At 43.4% G+C, this 13,523-nt stretch overlaps 1 protein-coding gene across 1 annotated transcript; it reads right to left on the bottom strand.

Annotated features, from left to right (window-relative positions):
• Positions 1 to 1,808: 1,808 nt before the first annotated feature.
• On the bottom strand, positions 1,809 to 3,173 carry LOC137835031 (uncharacterized). Its single transcript, XM_068643329.1, has 2 exons — positions 2,367 to 3,173; positions 1,809 to 2,249 (listed from the first exon to the last, which is right to left on the bottom strand). Exons 1-2 carry the CDS (start codon positions 3,171 to 3,173, stop codon positions 1,809 to 1,811), a joined length of 1,248 nt encoding a protein of 415 aa, XP_068499430.1.
• Between the last annotated feature and the right edge of the window lie 10,350 nt (positions 3,174 to 13,523).

The raw sequence follows: 13,523 nt of genomic DNA, 5'->3' as shown, positions 1-13,523 counted from the left end.
TCCTTCACAATTCAGATTGGAATTTTATAGTAGAGAGACTATACTCAATTTTGGAGAGAATTTGTGAGTTTTGAGTCTTCCTCTTCTTTGCCTTATCTTGTGAGCTATGGTGAGCTTCAAGTGGTGGCACTCCATCACTTATCTTGGTTCAAGGTTCCAAGTGGCGTGAATGGCTTCTTCCAATTCTCAAAATCCAGCAAGCATCTTCTTCTATAAGTGTTCTTCTTCCCTTTTCTTCAATTTTCCATTCGGTAGTTTTGATTCCTAGAGTTTACTCCTTTTTCTACCGTTTAATTTTGTGTTTCCAGCATTGTGTTCTTAATTCTGTTTTGGTTCAGTAGCTAGCTTTTAAATTCTGTCCAGTTTTAATTCTTGTTCTTCTTTCCTTTTGTTTTGATTCAATTTGACAATACATGGACTTCCATATGAGTCTTGGTTGGTGCTTAGTTTTGGTGAGTTCTTGAATTTAGAACATTGATCCAATTCTAAAGTAAAGTGCCTTTCAAATCCAGCTCAAGTTGTTCCTAAGAATGTCAAGAATCATGTGTTCTTGTAGTTACATTCACATCATGAACCCATGTCTGAACAGCTCTCCATCAATGAGAGTGTACTTGGCAGAATTTTTCTTGATTTTCCTGCATTCTGTGGGTTCCAACGGGAGTATCCCATCATCCAGGTAGCATTTGTAGGGCATCATCCAGGTATCTCCTCCTTCAGCCAGGCACACCTGCATTGACTCCTCCCCCAAGGTTGGATATAGGCTTACCTTGGGAGTCTGCAGCGTCTCCTGAGTCAGTGACCGATGACTCATCGCCCCTCCTCTTGTCGTACTGACCTGGTGCACCCCCACCCAGTTATCTGCGGTGAAAATTCGAGGTGTCTTCAGGGTTTCCTGTATGACCGTCCTTTGTCTGCCTCCCTTGCCTGAACTGGCGAGCTTAGCTAGCAAGTTAGCTCGGGCATTCTGCTCTCTTGGGACGTGCACCAACTCGAACACTACGAATGACCCCTTCAGGACCTGGACATACCCTAGGTATGCAGCCATCTGAGGGTCCTTGGCCTGGTATTCTCCAATCACCTAACCTGTGACTAAAAGGGAGTCACTCTTCGCCAACAGATTTTGCGCACCCAATTCCTTGGCTAGAAGCATGTCAGCGATGAGGGCTTCGTACTCCGCCTGATTGTTGCTGGCCTTGAAGGTGAACCATAGGGCCTGTTCGATTAAAAGCCCGTTTGGTCCCTCCAAGATGACACCTGCCCCACTGTCTTGTTGGTTAGAGGACCCGTCTACAGAGAGCACCCACCGGAAGTTGGCTTCCTCTTGGTGTGCATCTGTCGAGGAGAGCTCTACCACGAAATCTGCATAAACTTGGCTTTTGATAGGACCTCGGGGCTCGTACTGGACATCAAACTCTGAGAGTTCCACTGCCCATTGTACCATCCTTCCCGCCACATCCAGTTTTTGCAGGACCTTGCGGATAAGAGTCTTTCGGGCATGCTTTGTTGAGGTTGGTGAAATCGACACACATCCTCCACTTCCTGTTGGCCTTCTTCACCAAGACCATGTTGGCCAACCACTCAGGGTACTGGATCTCCCTTATGTGGTCGGCGCCCAACAACTTCTTTGTCTCTTCTTTTATGACCTGCCACTTCTCTTCGTTGAACTTCCTTCTTTTCTGGAGGACGAGCCTGACCTTGGGGTCCATGGTGAGGCGGTGGCACAGGAAGTCTGGGTCTATGCCTGGCATGTCCGAGGCGGACCATGCGAAGGCATCCAGATGTCGTTCTATGACCTCGGCGATCTGGTCCTATGCTGCTCTGCCTAGCGACTTGCCAAGCTTGAACGTCTTACCTCCAATCTTCCTCTCAAGTACTTCCCCTGCTGGTTCGGGTCGTCTCTCCCGGGGGATCTCTGATCGAGCTATCTCTGATGGGGCGACCCCTTCTTCAATTGGTGCCCTGGTGGTAACCATGAACACCCCTCTCTTCGTCTTGAGGTTGTTCTCATAACACCTCTTAGCCTTCTTTTGATCCGACTTGATGGTAATCACCTTTCCTCCCAAGTCGGGCAGCTTCATCTTCATGTGCCTCGTCGACGTCACCGCCCTCAGCCTGTTCAACGTAGGTCTACCCAGTAGTATGCTATAAGTGGAGGGGGCATTGACGACGAGGTACCTGATGTTCTCTGTGCGGGACACAGCGCCATCTGTGAAGGTGATCCTCAGCTCTAAATGCCCACGCACCTCTACCTGGTCGAAATCGTACAGACAACCAGTATAAGGCCTTAGCAGGTCAGGGGATAACTACAGTTTTTTGAAAGTCGTCCAAAACATCACGTCTGTCGAGCTTTCTTGATCCACTAGTACATGGTGTATCTTCCTCCCAGCGGTTACTAATGAGATCACCACTGGATCATTGTTGTGGGGGACGACATCTCGGAGGTCAGCCCTGGTGAAGACAAGGTTGACGTCAAGGGCGTCGTCTGCCTCTTGCGCTTCTACTGACATCACTGCACGTGCATACTTCTTCCATTGAGAAGCGGTGCACCCTCCTCCTGAAAAAGCCCCCGCGATAGTATGAACCTTGCCATGCACGGGTATCTCGTGCCCCTGATCCTCCCCTGATACTGTCGAGTTCGGGGCTCCCTGTGACTCCGCAAAGTAGTCATTCAGGATACCACTCTTCACCGGCTCATCTAATTGGTGTCCCAATGCCAAGCAGTTGCGTATGGGGTGGCCAAACGCTTGGTGGAACTCCCACCAAGCGTTCTTGTTGGGCCCTAGCTTTTTGGCAGTCTTAGCGGGTATCTTCAATCTCTCTGCTATGTTAGGGACGGCAATCAGGTCCTTCAGTTCTACTACGAAGTTGTGCCTTGGTGGCACATTCTCCCTTGCATGTCCCCTAGTTTGGGGCTTCCTGGGCTCGTAAGGTTGTTGCTTCGCTGGAGCCCTCTTCTCTGTTGTTGCTTCATGCACCCTCATGGGTTGAGGTCGGCCTGGTGCTCGTGGGCGCGTGGGAACAACGTATGTGCGCTTTTCAATAACTTCTCCCTCTACAACAATGTGAGCCACCGCTCGGCGCCTTATGTCGCCGAAAGTTTTGGGGCGGTTTCTGATGAGTGACTCGCTGAAAGGCCGTGGCACAATGCCCTTTCTGAACGCGTGCACCATCATCGTTTCGTCCTTGGTGTTTAGCCTCACCACCTGTACTCCAAAACGGTTGAGGAACTCTTTTCAGGGACTTTCCCTGATATTGTCTTACATCAAAGAGATCGTAAGAGATAGGTGGGGGAGCCCGATTGGCGATGTACTGCTCCCTGAACAACTTGGACAGCTGCGCGAACGACGTTTTGTGGCCATCAAGGAGGTTGATGAACCAATCCATCGCCGTACCTACCAGAGTGCTCACGAACAACTTGCATCTCACCGTGTCAGAACCCCTAACCAACATCATCTGCGTATGGAAGGTCGTGAGGTGAGCCTCTGGGTCCTCTGCACTCATGAAGGTTGCTTTAGGCCCCACGAACGTGGCTTGTATCACGGCGTCCATGATCGCCTGCAAAAATGGTATTGGGAATTCTCTATGTGGTGTCGTAACTTCTTGATCTTCCATCTCACGTCCCCCCCTTGATTTCGCAACCCCCTACACAATTCCTCATTGGCTCTATGCAAATCTTCATTCCTTGCCAACGACGCAGCCAGATCAATTTGGATGCGTTCTTGATCTACTCTTGATGCAACCACCGTTTCTTGGAGGGCCTGCATCGTTTCCATGATCTGTTGCAGAGTGAGGCTTTCGCCTCCATTCGGTGCAACGAATCCTTGCCTTGTGTTTCTCATCTTTCTTGATCTTTCTTGTTCTTGCGGATGGGACAACGTTTTAGATCGTGCCCAACGGTGGGCGCAAAATGTTCCTACGGGTTGACTCGATTTCCTTCGCGCGCCTACAACGATCACACGACCAAGTATCTCTTCTTTCGTTCATGCCTTCCTTCGATCAAACACCTGAAAATGCAAAGACAAAGGGCGCCCTAGAAGCTGTTTGCACTCCGACACTCAAGTCAGTGTAGGGCTAGGAAACACCAAATGCAAGCTGTAAAAAGATCTATCTGTATCTGTGTGTGTATTTGCATAAAAGATGCGTACCTTATTAGGTTTAACTCTACCCCTTATATACTCTAGGGTTTCCGCTGTTTTCGCTAATTACAATTAGGGTTACTGAGGGTGTACCTTAGCACCGCTATCACCCATTCTTAGGGCAATCTAGCGCGTAAGGTTCCTTGACTGGAGTGCACCTTTGACGGGATGACCACCTGGGTACCAACTTGTGAACCTAATCTCTAGGGCCATCCGTCCTAGAAGTGCCCTAGCTGTTCACGTGCCATGCATGCAGTTTCACCCCTGGAACGTGTTCCTCACATGTCGTATCTTTTCTAGTGGCTCTTTGCTTGTGTTATGCCTGAACGCGACATCCACACCACACGCATGGACCCTCGTGACATAGGCTTCTCCCTAAATGATAACTGGTGAGTGGTCTGGGATCCACCTCTCGTGGCCCAACTCTGCTGTTTGACTTACCGAGGTCCGAGGTTAGCATATCTTGATGACCGATGTCTGACCACTCCTCAATCCTCTAGGCGTATTGTCTGCGAGACACTCCGGGCATACCGCTTGTGGGACCCACCTTACACAACATGAGGCTTGGCCTCTCCTCGACGCCCTTGGCGTACCGTCTGCAAGGCGCCGGCCCCTGCTGCTCGTCGGACCCAGCTTACGTGGCCCCACGTCCACTAGCAGTCAACTACGCCCGAGGACTGGTCGGTACAGTTGTTTCGACCTATAAATTACTTTTAGGAAGACCCTCCTTTAACAGGCTAGACGCGGTGGACTCGACGAGGCACATGAAGATGAAGTTGCCCTCCCTCGAGGGAAGGGTGATCATCATCAAGTATGACCAAAAGGTGGCGAGAAAGTGCTACGAGAATAGCCTGAATAGCAGAAGGGGAGTGTGTACGGTCACCGTCCAGGTGCGAGAGCCAGAGGTGATCACCCATGCTGTGGTCACCAATGAGAGGCGACTTGAGCCTGCTAATGAGGTTCAAGAGAAAGTGATCGAGGGAAAGAAGTTCAAACTCGGAACATCGTTAGGCCAAGAGTTGTAAGATAAGATGGTTAACGTAATAGCGAGGCACATGAGTGCTTTTTCCTGGTCTTCTGCAGACATGCCTGAAATAGATCCTGACCTTTTGTGTCATAGACTCTCTATGGACGAGAAGGTCAAACCAGTAATACAGAGAAGAAGGAAGTTCAATGAAGAGAGACGTCTAGTCATCAAAGAGGAAACATAGAAGCTCTTGAAAGCTAGCCATATAAGGGAAATCCAATACCCTAAGTGGCTAGCAAACATGGTATTGGTGAAAAAGGCAAACGGAAAGTGGAAGATGTGCACCGACTTTACAAACCTGAATAAGACATGTCCAAAGGATTCGTATTCGCTGCCCAGCATAGATTCCTTGGTGGACAACGCTTCAGGTTGCCGACTGTTGAGTTTTCTAGATGCGTTCTCGGGGTACAATCAGATCAGCATGCACCCCCGTGATGAGTGCAAGATCGCCTTCATGGCAGAGCTCTCCAATTACTATTATAAGGTCATGCCTTTTGGGCTGAAGAATGTCGGTGGATAGGATTCTCGCCCCCATGATCGGGCGAAACGTACAAGCATACGTAAACGACATGGTCGTCACCTCGGCAGAAAAGGATCAACACGTTGCTGACTTGGAAGAGCTATTCACCACAATAACTAAGTATAATATGAAATTGAACCCAGAGAAGTGTGTGTTTGGGGCGAACCTCAAGTTTACAGGCTTGAAACTCTGGAGGGTGGAGCTATACCTCAGACGTGGAATGGGGCGAACCTCAAGTTTTATTTTAGTTGAAATATTTTGTCAATGTTTTATGAACAATTTGAATAATTAAGGGGACACTATTTTTTCCTCACGAGGGTTTTTTAATGAGGTCGTCCAATGAAAAACCGTTCTTGAAAGATGAGTCATCAAAGTTATTTGTTGGCACACGATAAGGCGACTTGGTCGGTGAATTATCCAAGTAAGCGCCATGCGTATATAATTAGTCACGAAATTATTAAACGAGGCAACCTATCTCCCTGGTAAGATTCCAAGCTCAGGTGTCTCGAAGCTCGTACAATTCAGATGGGGAAACTTCTTCTCGGTAAGATTCTGAGTTCGGGTACCCTGAATTGGTTTAAGGTTGTTTGGCGGCTGAGGGCAGGTAAGCTGACCTACTTCAGTATCGAAGAGTTGACTCGATGTGTAAGCCAACACCTTAGTCATATACTTTAAGGTGAAAGAAATTACTTCCTTGGTAAGATTCCAAGTTTAAACGTCTCGAAGCCTGCATAATTCAGATGGGGCAACCTCTTCTCAGAAAGATTCTGAGTCCAGGCACCCAGAATTGGCTTGAGACTGTTTGGTGGCTAAAGGCAGGTTAGTCGACCTACCTCAGCATCGAAGAGTAGACTTGGTGTGTAAACCAACACCCAAGTCAGATACTCTAACTGAAAAAGTTGACTTGGTAAGATTCCGATTTTAGGGACTCTGTAGTTGTGATTGTTTGAAGCCAGGTAAAGTGACCTATCTTGGTGGAATACTCGAGCAGGCGTTCTGTGCATATTGTTTTCAGATAGGACAATCTTTTCTTGGTAAGATTCCAAGTCTAGGTGTCTTGAAGTTCACGGTGATTCCGAGGGGACGATTCTTTCTCAGTAAGATTTTTTATTTCGGGTGCCCTGAATCACGTTTAGCTGTAACTAAGATTGTTTGGCTAAAGACAGATAAGACGACCTCAGAATACCTGAGTTGACATTACGCAGAAAAATTGTTCATCTATAGGTAGGTAATACGACCCACCTTGGCGTTGGTGAAACCATCCAAGATCAGGCGCTTTGCAGTTGAAAGAAGAGATTAACCCTGTGGGGTATTTGATGTCTCCAAATCCAAGAGGAAAGCTTGAAGACCTTGTTGTTGGGTGTGTGTGTGTGTTGTGTACATGTTTGAAACTTGTTAATTCACTCCTTACGATGATCCAAGTTCATTTGAATCTTTAACCTTTTGAAAAGATGAGTTTTCTAAAATGCTGTTAAAAATTCAACAGGTTGTTTTTTCGAAACAGCAGGTTCTTTTACCTTAGTAGTTTTTGAAAAACTTGACTTTGTTGTCAAGTCAATTGAACCGATTGTTTCGACAAAACAATCGATTGTTTTTCTGAAAACCTTAACAAAATTCTGTTAAGCGGTTTTAATATGTTTTAAATGATGCTAACTAACTTGGCTCTTTTATTAAATGTTTTTGACCACTTGGTTGGTCTATATAAAGGTGGTTTTACGCTCCTAATCTTGGAGTAAGAGAAAGAGTTTATCAAAACAGTTTTTCCAAGATTTGAAAGAGCTTTGGATCATTCTTAAGTGTGTGGAATAGAATTGGGTTGTAATTTTGAACTTTAAGCTTTGTAATACCCAGGTGTATTATATTCCCTTCTTCCTTGATTACTGTATTTTTGTAGTTGTGTTGCCAAGGAGTTTTGTGTGTTCTTGAGGTGTTCAAGATCAACATTCTTGGTGTGGTTTGCCAAAGGTCGTGTGTTTCTTTAGGGGTTCAAGGTCACTACTTTGATGTGTGATGTTTGTAATCTGGTTTTGATTGCATAGTAGATTACCCAGTGGTTTCTGGGGACTTGATGTAGCTCTTGGTGTAAGAGTGAACCAGTATAAATTTGTTGTGTGATTCTCTCTTTCCCTGATCTCACATATATCTATTTTAAGTTGTTTTTATTAACTGCTGATAAAAACAACTGATTGTTTCGACAAAACAACCGATTGTTTTTCTGATAACATCTTAAAACAATTTTATTTGTTTCCTTCATTCTTTTCTCTGTAATTTGGCATTGAATTTCATTATACCTTCAAAGTTTGCGAAAATCTCTTATAAACAATTCACCCCTCCCCCCCCCCCCCTGTTTAAAGCCATATATTCTAACAATTGACATCAAGAGCTTGGTTCTTGAAAGATATTCAAGTTTGATCCTAAAAATATTTTTTAAATGGCTGAAAAGTTTTCTTTTGGGGAAGGTGTCTGTTTAAACAAACCACCTTTGTTTTTTGGTATGAACTATGAACTGTGGTGCATAAGAATGAAATTCTTTGTTGAATCTATAGATAGAAAAATCTGGAATGTTATTACAAATAGCTATCTCATGCCTATATCTGAAAATGTTTTTTCCGAAAGAGAAGATTTTGATTATGTAGCTATGAACATCATTGCATCTGCACTTGATTCTAATGAATTGCTCAAGGTTTCGGAATGTAGTTCTGCCAAAGAAATGTGGAATACCCTTGAAGAGTATCACAAGAATCCAAGGAGTGCCTTGATGGACAAAGAAGAATCTTCTGCTGAATCTTTCTCTTCAGAATCCAGAAAGAAGGTTTCTCTTATGACAAAAGAAGAATATGGATCAAGTCAAGCTGTTAGGAACAAAATCTGTCAATACTCAAGTGATGAGAGTGAAGAGGAAACATTTAGGTTGTTGTTTAAGAAATTCAGCAAGTTCCTAAAGAAGAGAAACAACAAAAGTGACTCATTCAACAGGTATGATAACAAGAAACCTACTGAGTTTAACACTAACAAATATACATGCTTTGGATGTGGTGAACAGGGTCATATTAAAACTAAATGTCCCAACAAAGAGAGGAAAAAATTCAAGAAGCATGAGAAGAAACGAAAATCAAGAAGAGCTTATAATGATGACTCATCAAGCTCCTCTTCAAGTGATGAAGAAGAAGCAAATTTATGTCTAATGACAAGACAAGAAAGTGACACAAGCAGTGTAAGTTCAAGCACTTTTATTAATTTTGAGAATTATAGTCAACTTCTTGATGCCTTTAATGAAACTCATAAAGAAGCTAATAGGTTGGCCCTTTTAAATAAACGGTTGAAAGGTTTAAACAACTCGTTGGAAAATAGAGTCAAGATCTTGGAAGAAGAGTTGAACAATTCAAAAACTGATTTTGAAAATTTGGAAATGATTTACCAAAACTATTCTTGTAAGTGTGTTGATTCAAGTTCTTGTGAAAATTGTGAATCTCTTCAAAAGAAGGTTCACTATCTTTTAAAATCCATGGACAAGTTTTCCAAAGGCCAATCCAATCTTGAAACTGGTCTTGCTTCTCAAAAATGTGTTTTTGAGAAGCAATATTCTTCTTTTGTCATATTCAAAGCATCTTGTTCAACACCATGTAGAGAGGACGAGCTAGTTTGTTGTGATGAGTCCTCGGACCCTGATGGTCCTTTTTGTTATTTTTATGCCATAGTCTTCAAAAGGATCCTTCTTCATTTACTTTTGTTTAACTTCAAAAAAGAGCTTCGTACCGAAATCAATGTCGCCTCAGCCTAGTTTCATTCAAATAGCTGGGCATTTGTTCGAAGTTTCTCCATTCTTTGTACACATTTTGGCCTTTTGCAGTTGAAAGAAGAGATTAACCCTGTGGGGTAGTAATGCACCGCGAAGGTGTTAGTTTAAGAGTTGACTTGGTGTGTAAGCCAACACCAGAGTTATATGCTTTAAACAAAGGTAATTGTTCAAGAGTTGATTTGGTGTGTAAGCCAACACTCAAGTCAAATACTCCAAGGAAAGGAAAATCAATGAAAAGTAGACTTGATGTGGAGGTTAACACCCAAGTTAGATACTCAAGTCATCCTTAATGTTAGGGAAGATCGTGCTCGAAAAGTGGGTGGTCCTTCCAAGCATGCAGGTCCTATTCAACGAGATCGAGAGACCTGATCCTTGCTCAAGTGATTAGTTAACACTCAAGCGAGCTAAAATGTTCTTTACGGCTAGGGGGTATGATTCCTCCATAGGTTAGCTTTACCAGAGCATTGTGATTTCCCATACCAAGTTGGTGCATGGCGCTTATTGTTATTTCAACAGTTGGTTATAATGTTGCTCGATGGTAAGCCTATACGAGTTCAGTTTCATCAAGACAAGTAATGAGATATGCATTGTTAACATACTAGTCAAAGTTTGCCAAAGCCAAAAGAGTCAAATAAGTAAATCAACATGCCAATACATACGAGTCATTAAAAAGTTTAAAATTGTTCAAAGTGCCACGAAGGGTGACATGTTACAAAGGGACGTTACTCATCCACGAGTTGCTCGTCCACCACCGTCTTGCCTAAGTCAAGTTGAGAGAAGTCCACCCAAGGATGGATTCTTGAGGTCCAGGCAACGACGTCTTCAAAGCCCGCCAGGTACGATATAGCAGCGTCGTCGGAGAGGGATTCCCTCTCCTTAACCAACTCTTCATCCTTCTGAGCCAGCTCCTTTTTATGCCTCTCCACCTCAGCCTGGAGCCTCGCATTCTTTTTAGATAATTCTAAGGCTTCCTTAGACTTCTCAGTCAGGAGAGCCTTAGCTTCTTGTTGTGATTGTTGGAATTCCTCATAAAGCTTCGTCATTTCTTGCTTGAGGCTTCCAACTTGATGCAGGAGCTCAATGAATTTGTGGGACCTCTTCTCAACCGACCCCTTCCACTCTATCAGTTTGGAGATGGCTAGGCAACTTGTTGCTAGTGCCTGCCCCAGCTGCCTCATGGCCTGCCCCACTTAGAGATCCCCTTCGATGCCGATCAGCTTCTCCTTGGTCTTGGTGGGCTGAATGACCTTTTGGAGGAAGGAAGGAAGGAGTGTCCAAGTTAGGATCCCACAGTTCCTCTTCTTGGACACTTGTGCCCTCACCTTCCTGCGCCACAACCATGTCACAAGGTAGGGATGGGCTTGGTGGAGGAACCTGCTACGAGGGAGCACGCCCATCTAAGACAGAGAACTCGGATGGTTCAGTGGTGGTCTTTCGCCCCGGTCCAGAGTATGTCTCCTCGTCGTCAGTAGGGGTGGGGGCTGCGTCGACAACGACTTTAAGCTTAAGGTCCTGAGTGGGGAGCACTTGGGCAGTCGCCTTCATCTTCTTGGCCCTTTTTGCCAGATCCTTCTTGTAGATCTGGACCAACATATTGTTTGCAAGAAAGACAAAGGAAGTTCAGCAACAATAAGCAAGTCAGCACCAGTAAGAGTAAAAGAAAGAAATATACCAATGTATGCTTTTAGTCCCCCTAGGAAGAACTCTTGGCTTATGAGGGTGGTTGTATCAAAGACCACCTTTAGGCTGGAGAAGAAATGGCACACTTTTTGGTCCCACTGTGGCACCAGGCACCGAGTACCCTGGAAGGTTGGTTTCTTGGTCCAGTATAAAGGAAACCCATCTAGAAGAGTTGGGTCCCTGTTGTTGTAGCGTACCTTAAGAAACTTACCTTTGAAACCATGATAAGATTGCTGGAAGAGCAACAAAAATGCTCTCCCAGCCACTCCATTGAATGAAACCCACAATTGGCAGCCTAAACGCTTGGTCTCAAATAAATACAAGAAAACCTCCACATATGGCAAAAGGCCAAAATGTGTACAAAGAATGGAGAAACTTCGAACAAATGCCCAGCTATTTGAATGAAACTAGGCTGAGGCGACATTGATTTCGGTACGAAGCTCTTTTTTGAAGTTAAACAAAAGTAAATGAAGAAGGATCCTTTTGAAGACTATGGCATAAAAATAACAAAAAGGACCATCAGGGTCCGAGGACTCATCACAACAAACTAGCTCGTCCTCTCTACATGGTGTTGAACAAGATGCTTTGAATATGACAAAAGAAGAATATTGCTTCTTCTTTATTGTTTATGTATTCTGTGAATACATAAACTCATGCTGGTTTTCAAATCTGCCAAAAGTCTCATTCTGTTTTCTGGTTTTTCTTTTTTCCTTCATGGATCCCACAACATCAAAGAGGATCAAAACAAGGACTTGAAGAATGTCTGCTAAAAGGAAGAACATCAAGAGCATAGTCAATCTTTGTATCTACACTTTTCATTTGCATATGTCTTGCAAAGGTCTTTGAAAGTCAAGAGTCATCCTAGACACATGCACAATGGTTGCTCAAAAAGAGAATCTTCAAGAATAAAAAGAGTGAATCTTTTAAGGTTCTCTTTGCTAAAGTATGAACAGATTGCATACTGCACTTTTCATCGCTTTAAAAGGTGATTACTTGGTTTTGGAAAATATTCTCTTTGTTGTCACAGAAAACAACCAGTTGAAAGTACAAAACAACTAGTTGTTTTCCTTTGACACCTTTGAATGAAGCTGCTATAATTGCTTATGAATGGTTAAATCTGTTTCTGCTTTTCAAAGTCAGTTGTTGATCAAATATGCAATATGTATGCCTCAGAATCTGGTCATAAGGGTATATGTCTGTTGTTTTCTTGGAAGTTAAATGTTTTGAATGAATGGCATCTTCATTGGTTATTCTTCAACTAGCCATGCATATAGAGTCTACAACAAGAGACTCATGACTGTGGAGGAGTCTGATCATGTGGTGTTTAATGAAATCAATCATATAGATCAGGGTTCTACAGAGAATTATACGGAAGAAGATGGCTAGAACATCATTTTGTAAAAGCTGGAATCCTGTCCAGAAAAACAACCAATTGTTTCTGCGAAACAACCGATTGAAATTCTGCAACAGGGTAGAAGATTCCTGGATTGATGATAAGCATTAAATCTGAATTCATAGCTCTATGAGATGGTTTTACTGCTGCTTAGAATGCTCAAGTTTTGGTCCTTACTGCTACTAATCGTCTTTCAAAACTTGGTGAAAGCAATACTTTGATGTCTCCCTCGAGCATTTGGAATTTATGTTTCGGATCAAAGGGAAAGGGCAGAGATATTAAATGCTATCTTGAAGGGTGAGAGGATTGAAGAAAACATTGACTTTAAATGTATAGCCTTCTTATGTGAAGATTACACTAGTTCAAATCTCTTTGTCTTGTGCAAGAAAGTGACATTTTTCTTTCATTTGGAAAAATGCTGGGTGAAGAAAAGAAAGGGGGAGAAATTGTGGTTTCTTGGACTCTATGGTGCTTTAAATTTTGTGTAAATTCAGTTGCTGTCATAAGCTCTGATACCCTTAGATTTCTGCTGCAATTTCTGATATGGTATCAAATATTTGTTGCTGCAATGGTGCTGCTACACACACTGGTTTTCTGGTTTATTATGTTGCTGCTATATGCTGGTTTCCAATGCTGGAAATTTTATTGTTTGCATCCCTTTTGTCATTCTATTTGAGAAGACAAATAGGGGGAGAATGGTGTGGTTTTATGTGTTGTAATGTTGCTGCTACACTTTGGTGTTATCTGGTTTTATCATGGTTTAAATTTTGTTGTTGCCATGCTCTTATTCACCATAGTTTTGTTGCACACAAGTCTATTTTTGGTACTGGTTTTTATGGTTATTTGGCTGGTTTTTCTGCTTCAAGGCTTATGCAGAAAACTAGTTTTGTGTGCCTTGGTATCCTGCTGGTATACTTGCTTTATATATGCACAAATTTTGTTTTGCAGGACATTTCAAGTTCAAAAAC

Source organism: Phaseolus vulgaris, chromosome 11 (assembly GCF_000499845.2).
Source record: "Phaseolus vulgaris cultivar G19833 chromosome 11, P. vulgaris v2.0, whole genome shotgun sequence".
Lineage (NCBI taxonomy): Eukaryota > Viridiplantae > Streptophyta > Magnoliopsida > Fabales > Fabaceae > Phaseolus > Phaseolus vulgaris.
The sequence above is the reverse complement of the archived record's forward strand: the minus strand, read 5'-3'. Positions and strand labels throughout refer to the sequence as shown.

Coding starts and splice junctions, on each gene's coding strand:
- LOC137835031 (XM_068643329.1), bottom strand. CDS start 3,173: ATGATGGTGCACGCGTTCAGAAAGGGCATTGTGCCACGGCCTTTCAGC. Junction 2,250..2,366: donor CTGGGAGGAAGATACACCAT/GTACTAGTGGAT, acceptor GATTTCGACCAG/GTAGAGGTGCGTGGGCATTT.